Raw genomic sequence first — 25,598 nt, forward strand, 5'->3', positions numbered from 1 at the left:
TAATTCATTCGCCAGTTTTGTAAAAAGCGACGCATTAACGCGTGTTTAAACAGACAACTTAGTGGTTCGTGGTGGACGAAGTTAGAGTTCACATTCTTAAACATTTATTTAATAAAAAACAATTTCAATTCATTCACATTCATCATAGTTTAATGTGTGAACATTAAACTATACATGTACCGAAAAGTTTTTATACCCTTATGAAAATTCTGTTCAATTTGCTATTAAAAGGACCGACCGGAAAAAAAGACCCGATCGGGTGACTGTGTGGTTATATTTTATTCATTGGGCCTAAAACCGCATAAACGTAGTTAGGTTTAAACTCACCAAAAGAAGCAGGAACCGCAACATTTTGTTCTGAATTGTATCTTAAACACAAAATAGCTATCTACTTTCTATTGAACGTCACCGCATTTCACAACGCTCACTTGACGCTTAACACTGCTCACTACTGAGTGCTGATTGCAGACTGCTGAGATGTAAGAGCATCAATAGCGGGGAATGCGGTGAAAGGACGCCTCTCCGTGGTTGTGACCCAGCGCATTATTCCTTCAACTTTTCTAGCGATCAAATAATCATTGGGAACAGCATAAGGGTAGTTATTTGTTCAAATTTAAAGAAGTGATATAAATTATAGAGAAGTTCATCTTCACAAATGAAATTAATGAAAACTCTTCTCTATATGTAAACCTATTTAATCACTTCCCTGAACTTGTTTAAATAATTGCAGTGGGAACTTTACAATGCTTTCAATGAAAAGGTGTTCAGATTTTTAAAGGAACAGAGTCTGTATATAATATGTGTACCTGCGATTTTATACGCATATTAATTGTTTATATAGAAATTAAGATTTAATAAAAATATATTATTTAAATATATTACGAATTCGTAATATTAACATGGGCGAAAGCATTAAACTGCAACTTTCCGTTTATGAATTCTAGTCCCATTGAGACTCTCACACGGAATACGGTATTATAACTATTACAAACACATAGACACTACTTAGAATAAGCCGCTTAAAGTTATTGCATATTTAAGTGCGTGCAGTAGACTTCATTAATGGTGCAAAAAAAAATTGTATATTCAATTGGACATTCTGAAGATATGGACTGATTTGACAGTGGAGACATTAAAGTAACGCCTACAAGTTAGACAGTAATAAAGCGCCTGTCAGTATTTAAGAGCTAATAGTTTTAAATACAGCTTTTCGAAAATTAGTCTCAAAGATTTCAATAATACCGCAATTACTATTGCGGATGGTAGCGTTGTTATTTATTTGAAGAGTTGAGTGAATAGGTTAACTATATTCAGATACGTAAACTTTAATGAAGGAAAACATATTCATGTTTTTTTAGGTTACGTATTTAGGTCAGTTAAAGACATGTTTAGGTGAATTACCTGAAGTTGTGAGTTTACCTACGAGGAAAAACTGTCACTGATAACTATAATGCTATTTTCCTGTTTGTAGATAAAGGCGAATCAGCTGACACAAAGGCGACACTTTCTTGCTGTATCGTAAGATGGTGCACGCGTCGTGTTTGGTTATTTATTGGTTTGTTTGTGTGTTCAGCTCTGTTAAAGGTAAATTTAAACGATACAAGTAAGATTGAGAAGCGAGAGAAGATTCTTTCTGAGAAGAGAATTGTAAGACAACAGAAGAGAAAACGAAAGTTATATTTTTTATTTCTAGAGAATACTAAGAAAGTTTGGAAAAATATTGTATAGTCAAATCAATGCTTCTTTTGTTTGACAATCGCATTGTTTATTTAATATATTTATTCAGAAGGTCCTAGATTCAATTCCCTTCGAATCCAAAAATATTTCGGTTCTAAAGGATAAGTCTGCTAATCCTTGTGATTGTAAGCTGAATATTATGAAAAATGTTCACTTCATTAGAGCTCAGTTAATATATATCATACACCTGATTAGTAGCAGCTGAAGTCGGTGGGTCGCCAACGGTCGTGACCCCATCGGGCCCTATAGTGGGGTCCTTGATGACGTCACGCCGTGGCCGTCCCATACACGCCTTCCGGGGCATTCGCTATGCGGAACCACCCATCGGAGAACTGCGGTTCAGAGTAAGTAGTTACCAAAGTCTCTATTTTTATAAACATAGTTTTGAAGAATCAGTTTGTGCAAAATTAATGGAGATCCGGGACCAAAACTGTAAATAAAAATCGTATCCAGCCTTAGGTATACTTAGAAATTAATATTGCTAATTTGCCTTCGAGTAGTTCGAGTAGTAGATTAACAAAAAAGATAATTATATATATTTGATAGCTGCCAGTGTTACTAACAAAATATAAGGAAGAAACGCGACAGCGGAAGGCCCCGCGTGTCCACAAGATGCTGACCCGGGCTACTTCCTTGACGAAGATTGTCTGAGACTAAACGTGTACAAACCGGGAAGCAGGTATTTAGAACTGAGAAATGATTCTCTTGAGAAAAACTTATTCACTTTTTAAATATTATATTGTTTTTTTTTTCTAATAAACACTACACGTAAGAAGAATTTAAGAGAAAAATATAATAGGTATATTTGTGTGTGTATATTCAAGATTAAATAAATATTATTTAAACTACACAGACATATCACTTCCCTTTTACCCGTGGTGGTGTACATCCACGCTGGAGCTACTACTCAGTGTCGGGAAGGTCAGCTGGGCCCCACTATTTACTGGACAAGGATCTCCTCCTTGTTACCATTAACTATCGCCTGGGTTCATTGGGTAACAATATTTCATGTTTTTAATTTGTCTTTGTATATAAATACTAGCTCATGCACACGGCTGGGAGAGGCTGTTTCAGCGCAGAGGAATCAGTCACCCACGAAGTCCTGGAATGCGAGGCTGTGACTAAAGAACGTGTAGAAATCCTCGGAACAGTGAGGTCGCTCCGTGAAGCCTGCGAGGTGCCCAGGAGGCTTCTGTGCTTTTGGAAGGAGTTAGGCTGGTTTAATTAGCCAGGACTTTACGCACAATGGACCTATTGAGCGTCTAAGTGCGGAAACAGAGTCCACACATATACAATACAATCATGCACACGGCTTCATCCGCGAGAACTTGTGTCTTTTTTACTCACAACTTATTTATTTTTGATGCAACACTTACATTATAAAATGTCTCTATAGGTAGATGAAAAGGGATTTTTTTGGCGGAAAACGCGCAACCTTGTGTATTCTTTACTTTAAATTGAACTTGATTGATCGATCCTAACTAATTTGACAATTTGGCTCCTATTAGAAAGATAATTGAGACACGAACCCCGTTTTTTGAACTTGATTATGTTATTATGTAAATAACAATCTGTCTTACGATAAATTTTATGATAATGTTGCGAAAGTCTCGGCATCACCTCTCTTATAGGCAATAGCCTCCAAATATGGAGTCATCTCTGTAAAAGGTATTAATGTCATCCAATTATTTCTTTCTAAGTACAGGCGATGCCGAGGCACCTGGCAATAACGGCTTTAAGGACCAGGTGACGGCCCTTCGTTGGGTGAAGCGGAACATTGAATCATTTGGTGGGGACCCCAACTGCGTGACTGGCGGGTTATAGTGCCGGAGGAATGAGTGTCGTCTATGTCTAAAGGTATGTATTTGGCAGGTCAAGTTTGTATTTTAAGTAAAACTCCTACGTCATCATATTGAAAGGTTTAGGTTACTTACCCTCCGGCGTAAACCTATAAAAATACAGTCGTAAATACATAAAATTCGTGCTATTACAGGTTTGTTTCATTCGAGCAATTTCCATGAGCGGCTCGCCTTTCTCCCAAATCCCTCGGAGCCAGGAACTCTTGTCACTGGCCGTGCGTCAGGCGCGTCTAGTCGATTGTCCTGATTCCTTAACGAGAGCTATTGTCGACTGTCTCAGAACCGTTCCTTGGAGAAGACTTGGGGATTCACTTAAAGGATTTAGGGTTTGTTTTTGATAAACCAATACCTACTATAGTGAAGTCCCTTATTATTGCAATAAGCCATGAATGGGGCAAACAGGTCTGCTGTTGCTGCGGTCTGTTTGTTATTGTTTTATAATTTACCTACTTATACACACTGTGTTTCTACAGTAGGAATACCAACTATTCTTAGAAAAATCGAACCTAAACATTTGAAATTTTGGCTCCTCCAGGCATTTAAACCCGATATTATACGATCTACAGTTGGACATGCTCACCAAGTGACCAATAAACCTTTATATAATAGTGCTGAATGGTATACCAGAAGGTACAATTGACATGTTTTTACATAAATTTAAGGAGAAATTACAATGTACAAATACGATTACAGGTACACACTTTTTACCAATACAACGATTATTATATGTAACAAAATAAAGAGCAGCCATATTCCAGGACTTCTCAATCGACCCAATAATAATCTGGAGACCAGTGATCGAGAGAGACTATGGCCAGGAGCGGTTCTTGGCTGAAGATCCGATGGTCAGCATTAGGGAGGGGAGGATCAGCTCGGTTCCTTTCATCGTCAGTCAGACAAGAGACGAATTCTTCTGGGAGGCTTTCTGTTAGTTTTATTTTCTTGTTTGTGCGACTGCAACTCGCACAAACAGTCAGTTTTTTTTCAATAAATACATTTTAACCGAATTTAAGTTAAAGATTGATTATGTTCAACTACATTTTTATTTGATGCAGTTAGCGTAGAAAAACACCCAAGGGAGTGTCACGACATTTCTGGGGGGTAAAAACTTATTTTTTACATAAAAAATTACGTAAACATGTACTTGTCGCAGTGGTATTGGACAACTTCATACACACGTCCCTGATCAACTCCGATTGGTACCGAGTGTCGCCAATTGCGTTCATGCTGCCGTCGCCCTCCAACCACGCCGCTGCCGTTCTCGGAGAGGCTTATGTGGGAAATCAACCCCTCGAGAATAACACAGAAGATGCCCAAAATCTGGGGAAGCTGTATGGAGACGCGGTCATTGGCTTTGGGGTTCACAGGTAATCTTAAATATTATGAACAACAAAGATATGTTTTTGTTTGTAATATAAAAGTCAAAACTATTGGATCAACACAATCTCTTATTTTACCTTTGCCATACGTTAGCGAGTCATGTAGATATTTTTATATTGCTTATCTAATAAGAACGCGGTTGTAATTAATGTCGTCGAGGCAGGAAGGTACTGCTCTTCCTCCAACTTGGAGTTGGACCTCCTCGACCAGTTGGTATACCTAAGCACTGACTGGCCGGCACGAAGGCCTCAGAGAAGACCACGATGAGCTGATTTATCTGTTCTCACTCCTTTGAAGACATTCCACTATCACCTTCTCACGACTCTATCATGGTGGACAAGCTCACTACTATCGTCTACAATTTTGCACGTACGGGGTAAGTTAATCTATAGATTTATAAGAAAAACATATTTGTATACGTTTTACAACCCGCCATTTCCATCATCAATTGCATTAATCAGTGTATCATAGACTTCCCTCTGCTTAGGATTCAACAGAGGTACATTCGTTTGAACTGATTGGATTAGTTTATGTGGATCATATTCACGTTCACGTTCTAATTCTCTATTAAATGCGTCATTCATTCCGCGATCTGGCGCTGGCATTCCTAACCTAACTAACAAACTGCCGCACATGAGGTAACACATATCTTCGATCAAGAGCAAAATCTGGTTATGGATCTCCTCATTCACCTCAAGATCGGTATTTCTTGAGCTGACGCGAATTCGATGTAAAATATCTTCTGACATGTTATCTTTGTATTTGTTCCACAGGTCACGTGGGTTCGATGGGAAGCATGTTGAAATGATGATAGCAAATAATGTGCGTATCTGACTTGGAGATGCAGAAATAATTGCTTCAGCGATTGTCGTGTCCCAATGAGTATCGTTTTCAAGCAAATTTAGCTCTTGACATGCTGCACGAAATGTGGGGCACACGATACCATTAACAGTTCGTAGTTATTCAAATGATGTTGGCCCTCGAACATGTACCAGCAACAACCGCAAATAGAAACATTCATCATTCTTCGGAAGAACTGTGTAAATACGACCAAGAGCATCAGTAGAACGCATATCTGGATGACCAGGAAATGCATCGCCTTGCTTCCTACGTTGAAATTTCTTCGATGTAGCGTTCCAAGTGTAATAACGTGGCATTTCTGAGTAAAGCAAAGTTCGTGCGAACGGATCACTTTGACAAATCGCAAATAAACTGGTCAGTGTTGTCGCTGGAGGTGTGCCGGCACGTTGAGCAGCATTCGACGCTGTGAAATATACTCTCTGACCGTTTTCTAGATGCACCCCCAAATGTAAAACAGTGGGATGACGTTCGTGAATAGGGAATGAAAATATACGCCAAATTGCTTCATTGCAGTTCACATATCTACCAACTTGATAGCGCGTGATTTCATCGTTGGTATTGCATGTTTGGATACCAAAAACCGCTCCCTTTCGTGACATATTTGCAAATGTATTTAATTGACTTGACCGAATTGCAATACTCAACATTACAATGTGCTTTGAATGTTTTGGAAAGAAGTGGCGAATATGGAACAATCCAACTGTTGTCAACTACGAAATCGTTTCCTTTCACTTTAGTTGTGATAGTTCTACCATTATCATTGGGCGATCGACGCCGATACAATGGATAACCATCGTTGCCTGTAATGGTCTCTGCCGTCAATTTTCGTAGATACCGTTTGGAACACTTGCCGTGCCGTATGTCGGTTGATAGTGCCACACGGTCCATGAATCATATTCGTGACTACAACATCATGTAGGTCTGGATCGGTTTCAGGAGCAGGAATCTCCGCACATATGATGTCATCTATTTGATCTGGCCGAATTCTTTCGACTAACCAAATCCGAATGTGAGCATGCGGTAGGCCTCGTTTTTGCCATTCGATTGAATACATCCAGCATCGAGTATTCCCAAAGACGTGTTGCTTAACAATGTAATTCATTAGTGACCGAATTTTTTGCCTGAAAACACGTGCGGTGATGTCGTGTCGATCACTTGATGTTTGTCCGGGAAGCAGCAATTGAATAATTTCTATCCATTTCGGATTACATGTAAATGTAATGAATAGATCTGGCCGACCATAATGACGAACATATGTCATATTCATGCAAATGACGCGGGCTACCTATGTATGTCGCCGGTAAAATAGTCAATCGACCAACATTTTCTGAATCTCCTTCTGTGCTAATTGCATCGCGTAAATGGATATTGCATTGCGGCTTCGCTGGGAAAGATTAGATCTTCTAGGACGCGGCATTGTTATTAAAATGTGCACTCGCATAAAACCACCAAATATAATAACAGTGCCTGAACTTTCGAGACATAGACAATAGCTCAAAGGGTATATAACCACTACGTATGAATAGCTTATCAAGAAAAATCATAGACAACCTATAAAAAGACATTTACACTTTTGTTAGCCTGTAGATTTTTTTTCCTTAATCTTATAACCTTTACCAACTGATTTTTTATTCCCTAAATTCTGTTCCTTCCCGATGATTTTATGTTTTTACTGTAGAATAAATCTTAGGTATTATTTTCGGGAATTAATGTCTAAAACAAACAAATATAACAGTACCTGAACTTTGTAGACATTTTACAAAAAATAAATTTCTGAACACACACATGATGTCTTCAGAAAAAAATAAAGTTGTGGCTTAAAGGTCTCAGCAACCAGGCCATAAGCTCCAAAAAAAAATAGTTGTTACACTATTTGACAGGATTGGACAACAAATGTTTGACATGTAATAAATAAATCAGCATCTATTGAAATGATTAAGTATTCATTACACATATCGAGTTTTCATTGTTTTTAAGATGTATTCTGCTATTCGGGACGGAAAAAAACCCAACAAATCAAAAACCATGGCAATCGGTCCAGCCGTTCTCGAGTTATAAGTGTTGTAACAAACACGACTTTCTTTTATATATATAGATTACTACTATTTTATGTTTAGAACAATCTGACGGTAAATTAAATGTATTTTATTAATATATTGAGATTAAGATTATAGATATACATATAATGCATTTATTAAACAGCAAATGTTTATAAAGATTTAAGAATTGGTCGATGTTAATAACTCTTATTTATTCGCAGTGACCCGAACCCTCTTTGGGGTACTTCTCCCCCCACATGGGTGCCCTTTACCCCATCTAACGGGACTAATCTCTCTATCTCGGAACAATACACGTTAGGACAAGATTGGTATAAAGAGAGATATCGCATTTGGGAACAACTCTACCCTATAGATTGTAGTTTGTAAAGAATATTGAATTATCAGTCGCAAAACTGTAAATACATAAGAATATTTATATGTAATTTAAAATTGATGTGATTACACTTTCTATTTCATATTTAGCAAGCTACTAAAATAAATTATACTAACAGCATTGTATACGCCTTTTGGAAATCGTGGCGGAGCTATGGCAACGCCATCTGTCGGTTAACGGCGACAACTCGCGGTCGTTTCATTTGCATATAAGTGATAATACGTTTTCGATTATTATTCTGTTTAACAGAATAACACATTATTAATATTATTTATGGGGTAAATAATTGTTAAGTGTGAATTTCAGAATATTTATGCAGTATTCACGAAATATGAGGTATTCTTTCAAATTCATTGTATTATTTTTTATTATTTCATTCATTTACCTTTAAGAAGATAAATAATATTCAGACTACAAAAACTCGGTGCTTGGTACAATGCTTATTAAAATAACCACTTAATATCATATATGACATGTCAATGAGGTATTTTCTCGGGCTTATTTTCTGAACCATGCATGCAAGTTTTTGTAGTCAGCATATTATTTTTCTAAAAAATAGAAATGATTTTTATTATTAGTTTGTTATAGTGTAATTATAACTAGGCTGGAAATCAGATTACTTGGGGCTCCTTTTTTACTCTTCTGAAGTTTTTTTCTGAGATAGTTGATCTATCTATTTAAAGAAATATATTTTAAGCAATTTTCCAACCAAACATGCCAAACAAATCGGCAAATAAACATGTATAACATTGTCAGCAAAATATAAATAATGAAGGCACTAAGTATCGGTCACTGAGATTATTGTATAATTATATTCAGTAAACCTTTTTCATTTTAGTTAAAAAAATATGTTTATTATGGTAAATAAGATACAAATATCACTTATCCCAAATTTGAATAGGTAGACATCCCTACTCATCGGCAAAGAAGACAGGATGTAGGCCAAGAAAAAAAAACCAGCGTAAAAACTCTCAGTACTCTCTTAAAATAGTAAATCATAAAACAACACTTTATTTTAAAACAAATATCGCAAATTAATTAGAAGTAGCAGGCTACTCTACTCTACTCTAGCACTAGTCCCAGGCCTTTTTATCAACTAGATAATCTTTAACTTTGTAGTATGCTTTTTAACACAGATTTACTTTTATACATTTCTTAAATTTATTAAAAGCAGCAGAGATAAAAGAGCCTCTAGGATTTTATTAAAGAAGAGTATCCCTTTTCCTAAAAAAGAATGACTAAGCTATTCGAGCGACCCTTGGTAAAACCGAACTGATTACTATGTAATAATTTGTTTACGTTAAAATGACTTACAAGTTTATTTAATATAGTATTTTCAAATATTTTACCACAAGTAAGTAGTACGGAAATTGGTCTAAAGTTACTGGGGTCGGACATACAACCTGCTTTAAATAATAACTTTACTATGTTTCATTAGATCGGGAAACTCGCCACTTTCAATACAATTGTTGAAAATTATAGCTAGATTGGGAGCAATTACATAAATTATGCTATTTATTATTTTCGGTAGATTTGATTACTATAGTATAGTTTAATATTATAGTATCGACAGATAGTTCGATGTCTTGATTGCGATCTTTGACTTCCAGTTTCACTATCAATTATCTTCCAAGTCATTTTAGTTTTATTGGTACTATTTTCAACTCCTCTTCAATTTTGATATTTAAGGACTTGGCCGCGTACATAAAGAGTAAATTTTTGCATGAAAAAAGCATGCAATAACAAAATTTCTAACATACAATATAAAATAAATTAAGGAAAGCATTATTTAGATACAATTTTATAACATACAAATAAAATGTACTAAATCCAAATAGCTCTCTCCATAGTAGCTCATCTTTCAAAAAAATCAAACACACCACTACACGTTATACTCGTTGAACGAGTTTGCGTATCTCGCCAAAGCCGCGTACAAATTATTTGACGAAGTCTATTAAGTACGAGGGTGTACAATTACCGTCTAAAATTCGTAATATTAGCGCGTTTAACCAATTCAAAAGGGCAAGACACATATCAGAATGAGCCTAGTAGACTAAAACTTGTCATTGTGAATTTTGTCTATAGGCATGCTGATGCAATTTAAGGAAAACATGTAGTACTTGTAGTACTAGTATATTAAGGAAAACTGGATAAACAACAATAAGCCGCTTTGTTATGGAAATGAGTCATTGTTTTGATGGGTGCATTCTAATTAAACGCGAGAAATTAGTTGCATGAAAAATTTCTTAAGATAGTTTTTGCCGCGCACCACCACTATGTAGAACCAGAATGTGTGTGTGCATGGGGAGCGGTATCACTTAACATCAAATTAGCCTCCTGCCCGTTGGCCATTTAATACATTAAAAAATGAACATGTATGTATTTGGTATTAGTTTTACAGTTGTTTAGAAGTCAAAGGTAGTTCAACATGTGGAGATTAAGCCGTAAACATTTTGTTTATATCTTACTACTCTAGGTTTGCTTAATTTCCGCGACATGTGTAAATCATACTACATATCACCAAGAACAAAACCACTTCGCTCTCTATATTACACATTCCTATGGTATGCTACATACGACTCAAAAAACAGTTTTTTAATCTATACATAAGCTGGATAGACTCCACTCTACTATGCTGATTTCTAGAAGTAATTAATAGAATAATGGTCCTGTTAATTCAATTATAATGTATTCTGAAAGCGTATATCTACCTGTGGGGATTTCCTCACGGTAAACGAGGACGTTTTCCTCATTTATCACAACTAATTTAACGAACGACGAACGACCTTATAAAGGTGAATAGTTGATTGGAACATTTTTCTTACTTTCTTTAAATTTGAAATTAACTCTTGGCCATGTGTAAAGATAAACCCATTTAGGAATAATAAGGAAAAATAAAAAGGAAAACATTCAAAGTCGATAAGGATAATCTGTTGAACCAGTGACATATCGTATTTGTAAACAAAAACGACATCTGACCGGTTTTACTTGAAAGGTAATCAGTAGGTACAGGGGTTACTCGATAGTTATATTTTTATATTATCTTTATATTTTAGCCCGATTCCAGATTTTAGGTAGACGTGGTGAATTTTATGATGCTTATTAGATATTAAGTAGCGTATATACCAATTCAGCCAGATATAATTTACTTAATGACATTTAACCTACTGTTTGTGAACTAAATATCCGCATGCTTTGCGCTTTGGCATGTTTTTTTCTAATTAGTAATGTCACTGTAGAAAGTAGGTATAACAACTAATAAGTGCGTTTATGTTGTGGACAAAGTCCTGAAATATTTATTTATCCTATTTTATGAATACCAATACCGTCGGAATTGCACCTCATTAATGTACAACTCGCTATATAAGCGATATTTTCACAACGCCACTCAGTTGAGGAAAATGAGGCGTATCGTGATAGTGTGTTATGTGCTCGTCTGCGCAGCTGCACACGATCACAGAGATGACCGCGACCACATACTAGCTGGAGACGGCCACAAAGGTCACGGGCATCACAACCATGGGCATCACAATCATGGGCATAATGACCATGATATTGTAGGTGAGTCGAATCAAACGTGGGTTTTTGGCAAGAGTTAAAAAAATAAAACTCTGCCCCAGGAGTCGAACAATATGTGCTTCAGTAGAGGCTATAGGAGTATAATTTTAATATTTTTAATCTAGTAATTCGTATTTAATTTTCTTTTGACATAGATAATTCAGAATTATATGGAAACTATTTGAGTTAACAAAACTCAACATTTTGTATTTATTTATATTAACTTGTTCGTATAACAAATAAATATTATCAGATGGTGGCCCGGTGGTGCGCAGTCCGTCAGGTGAGTTTCGCGGAGGCTACAATGTCACAAGAAAAGGGCGTCGCTTTGAGTCTTACCGGGGCATTCGTTACGCCGAGCCTCCTGTCGGAGAACTTCGTTTTCAGGTACCTCAATTTTTACTTTATGTGGTAATAATACACAGTGACGCATGATGCAGGCCAGTTGTTGCGTATCGAACTTTACTTATTTGATCAGTCAGTCGGTAAACCTTTCCAAATAAAATATTTAGGTAATTGAAATACAGTGCTATAAATATGTTTTTAATCAGTTAGGTAATTTAGTGGTTATTGTCGCATATGCTTTGCCTAGCAGATATAGTCGATATATGACTCTAGGAACATTAAAATTACACGCGTATGATAGAAAACATCTGTCTCAATACATTTCTCCATTCATACGCTAGAAATTGATTTTCAGCCTCCTCGACCGATCACCCACTATCCAACCCCGGTAGACGCACGATCAGATGGACCCGCTTGCCCCCTCCCCGCGCCTCCCTTATACCCCGTAGATGAGGACTGCCTTTCCATCAATGTATATACGCCGCTCACCACCGATAGGTAAATATAGAAATTGTTTATTTCATTAACGTAGGTTCAGTAAAATTCCTTTGGCACGACGCAGATCTGCGTTTAATCGATACCAGAACATTTTAATTTGCGTTGACATCTTGAACATATGTGAATAATGCACAGAACTCTTTGCTGCGCATGCGCATACACCATCTTGTTCTACTCATAATAGATTGCTTTGGTAACTTTTTTCAGGAAAAAGCTATTGCCGGTAATATTCTTCATCCATCCGGGCGGCTTCTATACCATGTCGGGTCGTTCAGATCTCGCAGGACCGCACTACCTCTTGGACAGGGATCTCGTTCTAGTCACTATCAACTATCGCCTCGGCTCACTTGGTGTGTTTTATTGACGTTTACAATAATGAAATAGGTGACATTATTAGGAATAATAATGTCAATTGCTCAATTGCTGTTACTGTGCCAACAGGTTTGGTGTACCGTGGGTAACGGGAACAACAAATAAAATTTCTTATTGGACTTGATTGTTATAATGATAAATTTATAAAAAACCCTTGAACGTGACGTAACGTAATAAAGGTTGATCCATAGGTCTAAGACAAGGATTGCTTATAAACGAATGGCATTACAGGATTCCTCAGCACTGGTGACGCAGTGGCTCCGGGCAATAACGGTTTTAAAGACATGGTGGCAGCCTTGCGATGGGTCAATCGGAACATTCGGGCCTTCGGAGGAGATCCCGACAAGGTCACGGTGGCCGGATGTAGCGCCGGATCTATCAGCGCCATGCTCATGATGGTATCGCCCATGGCCACAGGTATTTATAATAATAAGGATTGAAACACATACAAAAACTAGCTTTACAGTTTACTAAAGAGTAATGCGGTAGCAAGAAATTTTCAAAATCAACGCTTACAATTTGTTTTACTCGTCTATATTTACAAAATGTAAAGTAGCAACTAATTATCATCAAAACTTTAACATAAGCAGGCATAATATCATAGTGTAAACGACCTATGTATAAAAACTATAGAACATTCAGGTCTGGTTTGACTTCCTGACAGGTCTATTCCACCGGGCAATATCGATGAGCGGCTCCCCTGTGGGAAAAGTACCTCTGCCCAGTGAGCAGCGCTACCTAGCGGTTCGTCAAGCAGAACTGCTCAATTGCCCGACCCATAGCTCACAAGCTATCGTCGATTGCCTTAAGACTAAGCCTTGGAGGGACCTAGGCAACTCGCTTTTAGGATTTTATGTAAGGATAAATAAAATACTTTTTGACATAGACATGGATAAAGTTGCGTGCTGGACGATCGGTGATTTTAAATACTGAATACTAATTTAAAGGAATTCGGATTCGACCCAGTGGGTATCTGGACGGCCGTGGTCGAGCCTGACTTCGGGCAAGAAAGGTTTCTCACATCTCAGCCCGATGAGGCCATTCGAGAGAAGAAATTGTATGCCGTGCCTCATCTCGTCAGTCAGACTCAGGACGAGTTCTATTGGATGGCATTCAGTCAGTACTACACCGTTTACTAAACTCTACTAATTTCTATACCATATGTTTCAAAAATCACTAACTTTTTAGCCGTGACTCGCAACGATACCCTGCGAGAGCAGATGATCTCGGAGTGGGAGAGAGTGGCCCCTATCTCCTTTCTGCTCCCCCGAGACAACCCCGAAGTTCCAACTCGCACCCTTCGTCGGGTGTATCTTAAGGACCGTCCTCTAAAGAACGATGAAACCAGCGCACACGACCTTGGAAGACTCTACGTCGACTCTGTTGAGGGTTTTCCTGTCTACAGGTATTTTAGTTGTTGGTTCGACGTTTGGCATTGATTTAAATGAAGTGTGACTTATTTAATAACATGGCATTAAAATCATCATAAGGCAGGCAAATAATACAAATGGCGTTATTTCAGAATGGCCAAGCTGATGACCCTTCACTCGCCGCGACCCGTTTACGAGTATGAGTGGGGCTACATCGGGAACCACAGCCATTACGAGGACCCCAAAACTATGAAACCCCAAGGTAGAACATAAAGTGGAATCCTGCGGATGCAATTTTTTGTAGTTTAATAACATGTCCATGTAAATGCTACAAATGCATTACGAATACGAGACAGAGTGTTTTTTCATGTTTCAGGGGCAGCACATCACGATGAGCTGATCTACCTGTTCACTTTATCTTACCGATTCCCTGCCATTGGCCTCGAAGGCCGCGACGCTGTCATGGTCGACCGCATGACTGCGCTTTGGTACAACTTTGCCAGATACGGGTATGACCTATAATATGTCATAAATCTTATGACCTATAATAGAAACCTTGCCAAATTATGTACAAGTTACGACACCTGTACCTCTATTTTCCGACCAGTAACATATCGAACCGAGGACTCCGGGTCAAACGCAACAAACTAGTTAATTTGTTGTACCTAGTTACGTACATGATCTGTGGATCCCATAAGTACATAAATATATTAATGTTTCGTTAAAAATTCTTTCAAATGGCAGAGACCCGAATCCTCGAGGTGACACACCAGAGCTGGGTGAATTGGTCTGGCCCAAGATGACGTCACAAGACATGACATATCTGCGCATCGATAACGACTTCTCCCTGAGGAAGGACCTGTTTAAGGATAAAGTCGGAGTATGGGATGAATTGTATCCTATGAAATATTAATGACGCAAGCAGTCAATTCTCCATCTAAACCTGGCCTAAACGAAGTGTAAAGCACAACTTTTTCTAATGTGGTCTAATAAGATTAGAAAAGAATACAATTTGATATACTTTTTTAAAACCAATAAACGCATATTTAAACTTTTAATTTTTGATATGGGCAATACATTAACGATTTTGACTCGTATAGCTCTCTAAAACATCAATTAGTCTACAAAGATGGGCAAAAATTATACCTTTAACTTAAAAGGAAATACAGCATCTATAATTATCTTTAGAATACTCTTTTTAAACATAAAACTTATGTCTTAATAAGTTAGCCATTTGCGGTAAATTGACTAAATTAGTATAAAAATGAATGTGAGGTATACTACACACCTCTACGGTCTATGCCTACTTAAGCATTTAAAAAAAAAACTTTGGTTTCGGCCTCAGACATCTATTTAGTTTTCTTTTGAAATTTCTTTATAGGCAAGTAGGTGATCAGTTTTCTCTAGCTAAGCTTTATCGTCTTTCACGGATCTTCAAAATCTTCTAAACTAACAGAAAACCTCTCTTTCCCTATCATAAATAACGGTCTGTTGTCTTGCCTTCTCAATGTCCACTCACATACACTTAGTACTTACTAAGCCTTAATTAGTCACACTGTTTTCGAACATCACCAACAACAGCTCCGAGTAATAGCCCTTTTTAAACCAAGATTAGGAAAGTGGCTCCTAATCTTGTGGAGTCCAATAATGCTAGTCATGTCTTCCAGTGAGAAGATGTTCTCGAAGAGTGCAAATCTCTCTGTCGACATTTTCTCTCGCGGCGCTTTCGAAGCATTCGAACTCCGGGGTCTGGTAGATCTTCGGCACTTGGATCAGCTGGTTCAGGATCTGACATTGAAATGATCACGGTGAGCAATTATAGTCGGCAGGCCATCTTTATTATTAAGAAATGATCAATAAGTTAACAAGGATCGTGTCAAATAATTTAATTGTTTCATTAGAGCATACAAAACTTATGCTACAATCTACTAATAAAAATTAGACTTTAAGTGAGTACTAATCTCGGAAATTTTATAAACGCTTCAAATAAGTACAACTTGAGAGATCCATATGCTTTAACAGATTCAAAAGATGTTGAAGACATACATTGTTCACTAAACTTAATAAAGCAAACGCCATACCTTGATTCTGAGCTCGACGTAGTGGCGAGGAGCCATGGCGCTGTAGGCGGCCCTCTGCCTCTTGGCGTGGGCGTCGTACTCCTCTCGGGACGCGGCCAGCACTGCGGCCTCGCAGTCACCGAATAGCAGCAGGTCTCTTTCGGATCAACAACTGTTAAAGTATCCGCCTCATGCGAAATAGAACAAGTCTGACGCGATAGATACCTGAGAGGAGCGGTGTGCTGGGAGTCGTCTGCGTTGCACTCGCACCAAGGGGAGTCGTCCGTCAATAGGGACACGATGTACGACATAAGTTCTTGCTGAATTAGGGAAAGCGTCATTTTTGATTGTTAAATCCAGCATTTAATGTGTAATAGTAAAAGGAGTGAATAATCTTAATATTTGTCAAAAAGCAACAAGAGGCTAAAGTACGAGGCTTACCGCCTGAGGGTGCGTCCTTAACTTGTCGGCCACCAGCCTGACCGCCAGCTCGGGCGGCGTGTGCCGGAGCACGACTGCGAGGCGGAAGGCGGCAGGGTGAGTGGCATCCTCCATCCCTTTGAGCACCAGGCCTTGCCAGACCCCGGCCTGGTAGGCAACGCAGTTAGTGAGCGAGTGCCACACGGAATCCGGCGCTGAGGCGGCTGAGACTTCTGCCCATCCGCGATCGGCGTGCGCCGCGCGCAGTGTCGCGCACGCCGAGCGCCACATGCGAGATGCCGCGCAGCCTTCGTGTTCGCCTAAACGACCTGATATTTTATTGACCAACGCTAATCTTCAAACTTAACTTAGTGTGTAAATTTGGATATTTTTTTCATTATGCTGCCAACTGTCGCGTTTAAATATTCAGATTTGTTTGGCAATTTAAGGTGAACAGGGTTGATCTTGTTTGCACTTACTGGTTAACACAGTGTACATTAACGTAGTGTAAGAAAATTAACCTAACCTACGCAATGACACCAGACACTAGTTGTGAATTGTGATAGTTGTTTTTTTTATTATCGCTGTTGGCCTTAACAGCTCAGCTCGGGCGGTTTGAATGTCGGAATGGGCTTTTTCCCGCGACTAGGTCTTTGCCTCGGCTTAATCGTGTTGTTGACAGCTATCAGAATTGGATCATTCGGATCTGTAAAGACCTGTCGGGGCCTCATACTAGGCTTTTCTTTTTCGAGGGGTGACCGTGGAATGAACGAACCGTTTTGAAACCTGTTTTTTGACAGATAAACGACATTTTGTATAATTGAAATGAATATCAATCTAGACAATAAGTCTTTTTGCGGACCCCGGCACCGACCGAATCGCTGTAGAGCCGAATATTGGACGGAATAACGGACTCAGTCAGGGTATCTACACACAGGCCTTTAACGGTGTAGTCTGCAGCCCCCTCAACATACTCTAGAAGTGATGCTGTTATAGCCCATATTAGTTCTAGAGCACCGACAAAACAATTTTATTGCATAAAATTAAAATAAACACAGTAGCACTGTTGAAACTTGTTTAGCATATGTTCTTTCTTTTATCTCATTCAAATGTTGTGCCAATAATGATAAAATTCATAATTTATGCTATATTATAAGTGAAACTCTGCAAATTTTTCATTTGAGCCGGTAGAAGAAGGAGGAGAATACCATTAATATCATTGAGCCAAAATCTTCTATTGACTCATTGCATTGGTAAAGCTCTAATTTAGAATCAACATCTATTTTTATTTTATAGCTGAGCACCTCGAGATATTCAGAAGTTGTGCATACCTCATCATCATAAATTTAGATATTCATATTCATAATTAACTCTGCTTGATCAGATTCACCATTAAACTGAATCACAAAAAGTTCACTAAAATTTTTACTATCAGTTATGATTAGAAATGGGAATGTCAAATCATGAATATTGAAAAAAAGGCTAATTCCATGCTCTACTTAGTGAACTTCAACTAAATCAAGTATTATTGTGATAGTTGAAAATCATTCTTTTAATTTGAAAATGTTGCTGAGTATAAAATTTTCACCATCTTTTTTAGCTTTTGATAAAATCATGGTGTTTATTTCATATTCATAACATTTTTTTATATATCCTGAAGATAATTATTACAATGTTACGATGAATGCTTTCCTAGAAAAACATGCTCAATTAAAATATAAAGGATTTTCAAAGTTGTATTTTGTTTTGAGAAAATATGTATTGAAACTTAAACAAAGCTAATCTTCAAAGTCAAAACCAAATACATATTTTCTTTCGGGAATCTGTACATTTCTTTCATTCCCTCACTTCCATGTAGATCTTCTAAAGCTGACACCTAGGAGAGAGATATATATATATATATAGTTTTATGGGAAGTAATATTTATGAAATGTTTTGTAAACATTGAAGAAATGCATGCAATGACCACAAAGCTTTGCCTAATCATTCTAACTCATTTTTTATTGCCAATATTTCCTATTATTTCCTAAAAATTATGATATTCTCATCGTGTACTAAGCGTTAGAACTTTATGCCATGATTACCTTTCAATAACTCAACACGGGTCCACCAGTTTGCCATTAGTAATAAGTATCGAAGACTAGTCTAGACTAGAAGACTGCCCTAGATAAAAAAAATTGTTATGGAGAGACGTTATATGAATAAACACTACTAATATTTTGTCTAACGATTACTTACAACATTAAATTTGGAAGTTACACAAATACTGAACACAAGATTTAAATGAATTCAAAATTCATTTATTCATATATTATAGGGCAAAACACTAATGAAAGTATTGTGTGATGTGTTTACAAATAGTGAAGTGTGAACACTGAACCACAAACCAGTGTTGCCAGATGGTCTCGGCGACTTACCCCTAGATTAATTTGATTTCCCCCCAGGAATCCCCTAGGATGCCCTCATCAAGCGGATAGTGGCATGGGCCATGGCGCGATTCCTCCAAATCCTCACTACTACACAAATTGTTATTTTTAATTCTGGATTGGCTAAAATAAATTACGAATTAAACATTAATAATTTTAAGAACCCAACAAAACGTTTCTATACGTGCAATACGAACGTTTCTATATGCAATACGAATGAGTTTTTAAATAAATAAATTATAATTTACGACTACTCTTAATAACCCTTTATTTTTCTGTAGGCAAATAATAGTCTGGGCCTGTGTGTTTACTGTTTCCAACACGACATAGTTGCATTGCATGATAGTGCAGGTGCAGGCCTACCGTACCACATCCTTCTCCTTCGTGGTCTTGGGTGTAGCGCAAGTCGCTGATATCCCCAAGGCAAGTTTGGTGGACTAATCTTCCCGAGGCTACCGACCCTGTTTTTGGTCTAATACCTTATGAAATAGATGCAACTAAAACCACTAAGCGAACTATTGCAGGAATGGAGAGGTCATGTCATTGCGAGTTTATCGTCCAAAATGAGAGGCTCCGTAATTATTTCTGCTGACCCGTATCCGCTCCTTACATTTGGCCTCCTTGCAAGTGCGAACCTGGATTTGCCAAAGATCTGCAGAATTTCAACTAAAATGGCTCTGCCAGCAATTAACCCACAATTGACAAAGCGTCCTCTAAACTTAAACAGAGCTAATCTCAAAACAATGATAGGGACAGTTACGGGCCATTGTGTAACCAATCAATGCAATCAATCATGTGCAGAGCCTGTTTCAGCGCAGAAGAATCAGTAGTCCTGAAATGGGAGGCTGTGGCTAAGCAACGTGCAGAAATCCTCGGAACAGTGAGGTCATTTTACTTTACGCAAAACGGATCTATTGAGAGTCTAAGTGTGGAAACTAAGTCCATAAACTAACCAACCTATCCTCAATTTTACCGAAAACCAATATAGAAATAAACTGAAAAAAAAAAATACAGGAAACTATATCCAAATATAGTACAATAACAAATCTGTGCTATTAAAACAATCATCTGCTAAGTAAATTATGTTGTCAATGTTTCCTTACAAAAGGAAAGAAAAAAAAGAAGGTCATACAGTATTTGCATGACCTTGGAATTTTTTTTAGTTTACCAACAAGCTTCTGCAGCTGCTCACAGACTTTTTAATAAAAAAAAAACATCTTGGTTGGCATAAGTTTTGTTAGAGCATGTGCCCTGGTACCCTTTCGTCTGTGGCTTGTAGGCAGATCAGAAGATTCCGGTGTTCCCTCAATTCTTATGATGTCCCTTATAATGATCCCTCTAGCTGGATTACCTCCTGTGGCAATAAATTGGCTCCTCCATCATCCTCTTTTTATGATTGTCTACCTTATAAGTATAATTCTTACATCATCGTCTAGATTGTCAATTTCCCTTGGAAGAACTTAACAAAGAAAATAGTTTAGACAAAATTAAACGGTGTTCCTCATTGCAACCATGTGATTAAAAAAGTGAGAAGGGTGGTAAACGTTCTCCGTTCATTATGTAGTGTGAGATCCCTCCTCTCAAAAGATTTTGTACAATGCTGTTGTACGAAGTCATTTTGATTATGGCACCTTCCTGTGTTCTGTTTTGTAAGCTAAGTCCCATCTGAATAAAATTGATTTTTTTTCGTTATCGCAGCTGCGCACAGGCAATCCTTTCCAATTCATTCAGCTCTAAAGAAACATAATACAATTTGAAGAGCGAGAATAAGAGAAGCTTTGTTTAGATGTAGTAAAAAAGATAGCATCATCAAATTCAGGTGACGTATTTCTAAATCCAGCCCCGTATCTTTTTTACATGAGTCAATAATAGGTTTGTAGAAAATTAAAATACCTTGAACCTACACAGAATAAAATATGTCAAATATAATTTTTTCGAAAATTTTCGCGTTAGGCGTTGAAAAAAAGGACAACATATTTCTTTGTCTGTAATTTTAGTGTGTTATCTATGCTTTCAGCTCCAGTTCTTCTTCCTAAATAGTGACAACCCAGTCTGTTAAAGAAAGCAAAACCATAGATTAAATTCCTAGGTAAAAGGCAAACTATCAAATCTGAAATTTCAAAATGGCGATTGTCCTCTTGAAATTATAAGTTGAAACTTGAAAGTTCTCAACTTGTCACTTGTATAAAATTCAATTTTTATCATAAATGATTCCTTAGAGTTAGTAGTTAGGTAGTAATTTATAAGTTTCTGTAACTTATAATTCAACGTAATCTAGTATTAAAATACCCAAGGAAATATAATTAACTGGATTATTCGTCAGCAGGTAAAAAGTATAAAATATAAAAGGTAGAAGAGAGATATGTCTCTATCGGAGTGGCAAAATCTCCAAGAGACACGGCCACCAAACTGTTTAAACTATGTATTTTTAGTTCATTTAAAGTCGATGTTCGCAGGCAATGTCGTGGAGACGAGATGAGCGCCCCAGTCGCTGGGGCGAAGCCAAACCCCGATCGCCGGTTTGGGAGATGCGGAGAAGCGCAAGCCCCGATTGCAGTCGTCAAGCATCACCACGTGATCGACAAAAGGAGCGAAGGGATCGTCACGACCGATATGACCGTGAAAGACGAGACCGGGATCGCGATGGTGACCGTTATCGCCGCGAAAATCGTGAACGCTTTGATAAACGCGATCGTCGTCGATCTCCGCGACGTTTTGATGATAAGGATATCCCCACAGCTCCATCTCCCCCGCATATTAGTCGCGATAAGTCTAGGGAAAGAGATAGAAGTAGGTCCCAGTCCAGAAGTCGATCTCGTAGTTATGAGCGACAGGATATTGATTATGATACTCAAGATACTCAGTCGGCTTCACCTGGTGATTGGATATGTAAATGTGGTTCTTATAATTTTAAACGCAGGCAGGTTTGTTATAGACGTAACTGTCAAGGCAAACGTTCTGAAGGTAATGTCGTGGGTGGTGAAGACAGAAATGGCTCAGAACCAGCAGCCGGTATTACCAAAAGATTGTTATTTAGACGTTTAGATGCTTTAACCACAGAGGAAAAAATTCTTGATTCAATAAAGGAAAGATGTTCTAAGTCTGTGTTAGATTCTATTGCTGGTATCACTATTGGTCGAGAGACACTCACAGGAGCCTCAAAGTGTTTAGCATATATCAACTTTAATTCTATTGCTGATTCAACAGCTGCTCATTCTGAATTAATTAGCCTCAACCCCTCATTGAACATTGATAATAGAGAAGTATTAGTATCATTTTATAATGAGCCTCAGAAAGTGCCTAAAACCACTTCAAGTACTGAGTATTCCTCATACAATTATTTGCAGAATAGATCAAACTTTGTTTCGAATCAAACACTTTCTGAAGCAGATAGGGTGAATGCGGCTGCTGCTGTTGCTCAGTCGGCTATCTCGGCTGCTCAAGCTCGCCAAGTCTCTTGGACTCCGGTTTCTGTCCCTGCATTTGTTAGTTCCACAGCTCAATCTGCCTCAGTGACCAATATTCCTACTGGTGATGGCAAAATACAATACACAGCCCCTGATGTACGAACATTCCTCTATGATGAAACCTCTGGTTATTATTATGATCCTGCCACAGGTCTTTACTATGATGGTAACACACAGTACTTCTACAACAGTCAGACAACTCAATATATGTATTGGGATACCTCTAGATCCACCTATATTGCTGCCACACAAAGCCAACAAAATACAAACCAACCCAAGCTGCAAAATCCCCCTCAAGCTACATCAGAGAATACAATTCCAAAAGAACCAGAAGAAAAAAAGAAAAAAGATAAAGAGGACAAAGTTAAGGTTGCAAAGAAGATAGCAAAGGATATGGAGAGGTGGGCTCGTACCTTAAATCAAAAGAAAGAGAATGCTCGGAGTAATATTATTATGGAACAACCCCTGGATCATTCAACCAGCAAGGGTTCTGCAGATATTGGTTTCTCTGTTCTAGGAGCTGGTCCATCCTTACAACATCATTCCCACTTGAGAGAAATCTCTCCTCCGCCTGTGGAAGACGAATTTTTAATGAAAAGAACTGAATGTAGTCAGTTTGAGTCAGATGAAGGAATCATAGATTGGGTTAAACTCACTTGCCTTCTCTGCAAGCGACGCTTCCCTTCAGCTGAAGTATTGACTAAACACAAAACACTATCAGACTTACATAAACAGAATTTTCTGGAACATCAAAAGAAAAACAGCTCGTTACCTCAAACAAATGGTTACAGAGATAGGGCAGCTGAGCGTAGGATGAAGTTTGGTGAAGATGAGCCACCAATTCGTAAAAGATATGAATCAGACATACAAACACCTATATTTGCACACACACCTCAACCGGTTGTAGACACCATTGGTGGCAAAATGTTACAGAAAATGGGCTGGTCAGAAGGCAGAGGTTTGGGTAAGGAAGAACAAGGTCGCATAGCTCCAATAGAAGCCGAACAGAGACCAAGCTTAGCTGGACTGGGACAAAAACGAGGAATCTATACTCCCACACCTGGGCTCACATATAGAGACACTGTCAAGAAGCTGATGATTGCTCGATACAAAGAAGTGATTCAGGAAGAAGGAGACTAGAAGGTAAGAGATGTTTTACCACTTTATGCTCAGTTTTGTTTGTTACAGGTTGAATGCAGGTCTGTCATTTACATTTTATAACATAGAGAAACTATATGCAGTTACATGTAGTGATTAATGTTGCTCAGAGGAACCATTTTTGCTCTATTTAATGCACATACAATATTTTTAATGGAGTGTGTTTAAATGAAAATAATTATTATCTTTAAAAAAGTGTCAAGTTAACTTATTATAATTATAATTGAATGACTTTGAATGGCTGTGGATTCTTACCAAGGGAATCTAAAAATAATGGGCTGTCGAAAACGCGTTTTGTAATCCTTGTCTAATTGTTTGATTCTGTACTTAAAATAGATATGGCGCTTCAAGATGTGCAGCCCTAGATGTGCCCAATACATCTTTGGTAAGTGCTTATATTTCCTTCAGTTAATCAGTTTTTCCTGACAGGTGTAGCAGGTATGTTAAAAATTGCAAAGCGATGAAAAGCTAAATTTTCCCTACAATGTTTCAACCATTTAGGTAAAATTGACTGAAGAATGTGGACATTACCTGGATAATAAACAACTGTGATAGAACTGTGATATTTGTGAAGAAATGGTGAATGTGCGAGTTGGTTGAGTTTAACTGATGGTTGTGACTATTTATATTACAGAACCCGTCGGAGCTACGCGCCGTGCCAATACAGAATGATTGCATTATGTACATAGCCTTGCAATAAGCTTGTTATTTGAGTGGCCACCACCTCTAATATATACAAATACATTGATCATGAGCACTACTGTGCCCAAGCTCTGTGGTCCTCAATAACTTAAATAATTCTAATACTAAAAGAATCTGCTTCTGAGAGTGGAGACCTCTTTTTTATTTTAGATAATAGGTCACTCAATATTTTGGTATAGGGATATAAATATATATATAGGCTGTATACATATTATATAAGATAAGCCCATTTAGTACAAGTTAAAAAGTATATTTTCATCACCATGTCAATACAAAAAATTGTTATGAACAAAATGGGCTATACTATTTGTTTTATATACTTTAGATCTTATGAGTTATGTCCATATAATATAAGTTTTATATGCATTGTTAGCACGAACGCTAATTGTTCTACGAACAAAGTGTAGTTGAAAAGATAAGATTTTATATTTACAGAATCTTCAATTTACTGATATTACGCACTGTTTGCATTTAATATTTTTTTATTATTTCCTGACAAATAAAGTAATTTCGATAATTCTTAAAACGGTTTACTACGCCAAACACTGTTGAACAACATAAATTATTGATTCGGTAAAATAGAGTTTCTATTTATCGAATACTAGTATAAAAGTATTATTACCAAATGTAATTAAACTTGTAATAATACTTATAATTTACAATTTATTCTCCATTAATATATATCTAAACTAAGTTATTTTTTGAAAATACTAGACGAAATATTTAAAAAATAATTGGATAACGTGTATATACTAAATAATACATATTTAATTTAAATTTTCTGTACGTCGTAACAATAATAAAATTATTTTTATGTACATGATTGTTTCATTCATTTGTAGATAAATAATATAGTTAACTCGTTCTATATGACCGAATAATGCTATAGGAATCGTCAGAAGGAGGACGGAGGTATTGAGTACATGTAATAGCAGGTTTTGGCCTGACCTTG

At 37.5% G+C, this 25,598-nt stretch overlaps 4 protein-coding genes and 1 long non-coding RNA gene across 12 annotated transcripts; 4 read left to right on the forward strand and 1 right to left on the reverse strand.

Annotated features, from left to right (window-relative positions):
• The first annotated feature begins 1,535 nt into the window (after positions 1-1,535).
• Positions 1,536-3,414, forward strand: LOC123711358. Its single transcript, XR_006753943.1, has 3 exons — positions 1,536-2,081; positions 2,284-2,416; positions 2,591-3,414. It is a non-coding gene; the product is annotated as an uncharacterized LOC123711358 (long non-coding RNA).
• A 53-nt stretch (positions 3,415-3,467) lies between these two features.
• LOC123711357 (juvenile hormone esterase-like) lies at positions 3,468-8,393 on the forward strand. Its single transcript, XM_045663910.1, has 7 exons — positions 3,468-3,594; positions 3,731-3,922; positions 4,355-4,523; positions 4,750-4,963; positions 5,140-5,352; positions 5,750-7,966; positions 8,098-8,393. Exons 2-5 carry the CDS (start codon positions 3,755-3,757, stop codon positions 5,204-5,206), a joined length of 618 nt encoding a protein of 205 aa, XP_045519866.1. The 5' UTR covers positions 3,468-3,594; positions 3,731-3,754; the 3' UTR covers positions 5,207-5,352; positions 5,750-7,966; positions 8,098-8,393.
• Positions 8,394-11,642: 3,249 nt separating this feature from the next.
• On the forward strand, positions 11,643-15,465 carry LOC123711354 (esterase E4-like). Its single transcript, XM_045663904.1, has 11 exons — positions 11,643-11,831; positions 12,082-12,215; positions 12,529-12,671; positions 12,879-13,021; positions 13,275-13,460; positions 13,708-13,898; positions 13,991-14,159; positions 14,232-14,448; positions 14,566-14,675; positions 14,790-14,922; positions 15,158-15,465. The coding sequence occupies exons 1-11, from the start codon at positions 11,672-11,674 to the stop codon at positions 15,324-15,326; spliced, it is 1,755 nt and encodes a 584-aa protein (XP_045519860.1). The 5' UTR covers positions 11,643-11,671; the 3' UTR covers positions 15,327-15,465.
• Positions 13,991-19,253, reverse strand: LOC123711355. 5 transcript variants are annotated; one of them, XM_045663907.1, is made up of 6 exons: positions 19,132-19,253; positions 18,978-19,056; positions 16,915-17,213; positions 16,699-16,793; positions 16,495-16,630; positions 13,991-16,201 (listed from the first exon to the last, which is right to left on the reverse strand). In XM_045663907.1, the coding sequence occupies exons 2-6, from the start codon at positions 19,012-19,014 to the stop codon at positions 16,064-16,066; spliced, it is 705 nt and encodes a 234-aa protein (XP_045519863.1). In that variant the 5' UTR covers positions 19,015-19,056; positions 19,132-19,253; the 3' UTR covers positions 13,991-16,063. The 5 variants fall into 5 exon arrangements, with proteins under 5 accessions (XP_045519863.1, XP_045519861.1, XP_045519865.1 ...); XM_045663905.1 differs by having other exon boundaries at positions 16,915-17,222; XM_045663909.1 differs by lacking the exon at positions 18,978-19,056.
• A 2,183-nt stretch (positions 19,254-21,436) lies between these two features.
• LOC123710885 (RNA-binding protein 5-A-like) lies at positions 21,437-25,359 on the forward strand. Of its 4 annotated transcripts, XR_006753877.1 has the most exons (4): positions 21,438-21,645; positions 21,776-23,929; positions 24,281-24,329; positions 24,579-25,359. XR_006753877.1 is itself a non-coding variant. In XM_045663171.1 (3 exons), the coding sequence occupies exon 2, from the start codon at positions 21,779-21,781 to the stop codon at positions 23,924-23,926; it is 2,148 nt and encodes a 715-aa protein (XP_045519127.1). In that variant the 5' UTR covers positions 21,437-21,645; positions 21,776-21,778; the 3' UTR covers positions 23,927-23,929; positions 24,281-25,359. The 4 variants fall into 4 exon arrangements, 3 of the variants coding, with proteins under 3 accessions (XP_045519127.1, XP_045519128.1, XP_045519126.1); XM_045663171.1 differs by having other exon boundaries at positions 21,437-21,645; positions 24,281-25,359; XM_045663172.1 differs by lacking the exon at positions 24,281-24,329 and having other exon boundaries at positions 21,437-21,645.
• Positions 25,360-25,598: the final 239 nt, after the last annotated feature.

This window comes from Pieris brassicae, chromosome 6 (assembly GCF_905147105.1).
Source record: "Pieris brassicae chromosome 6, ilPieBrab1.1, whole genome shotgun sequence".
NCBI lineage: Eukaryota > Metazoa > Arthropoda > Insecta > Lepidoptera > Pieridae > Pieris > Pieris brassicae.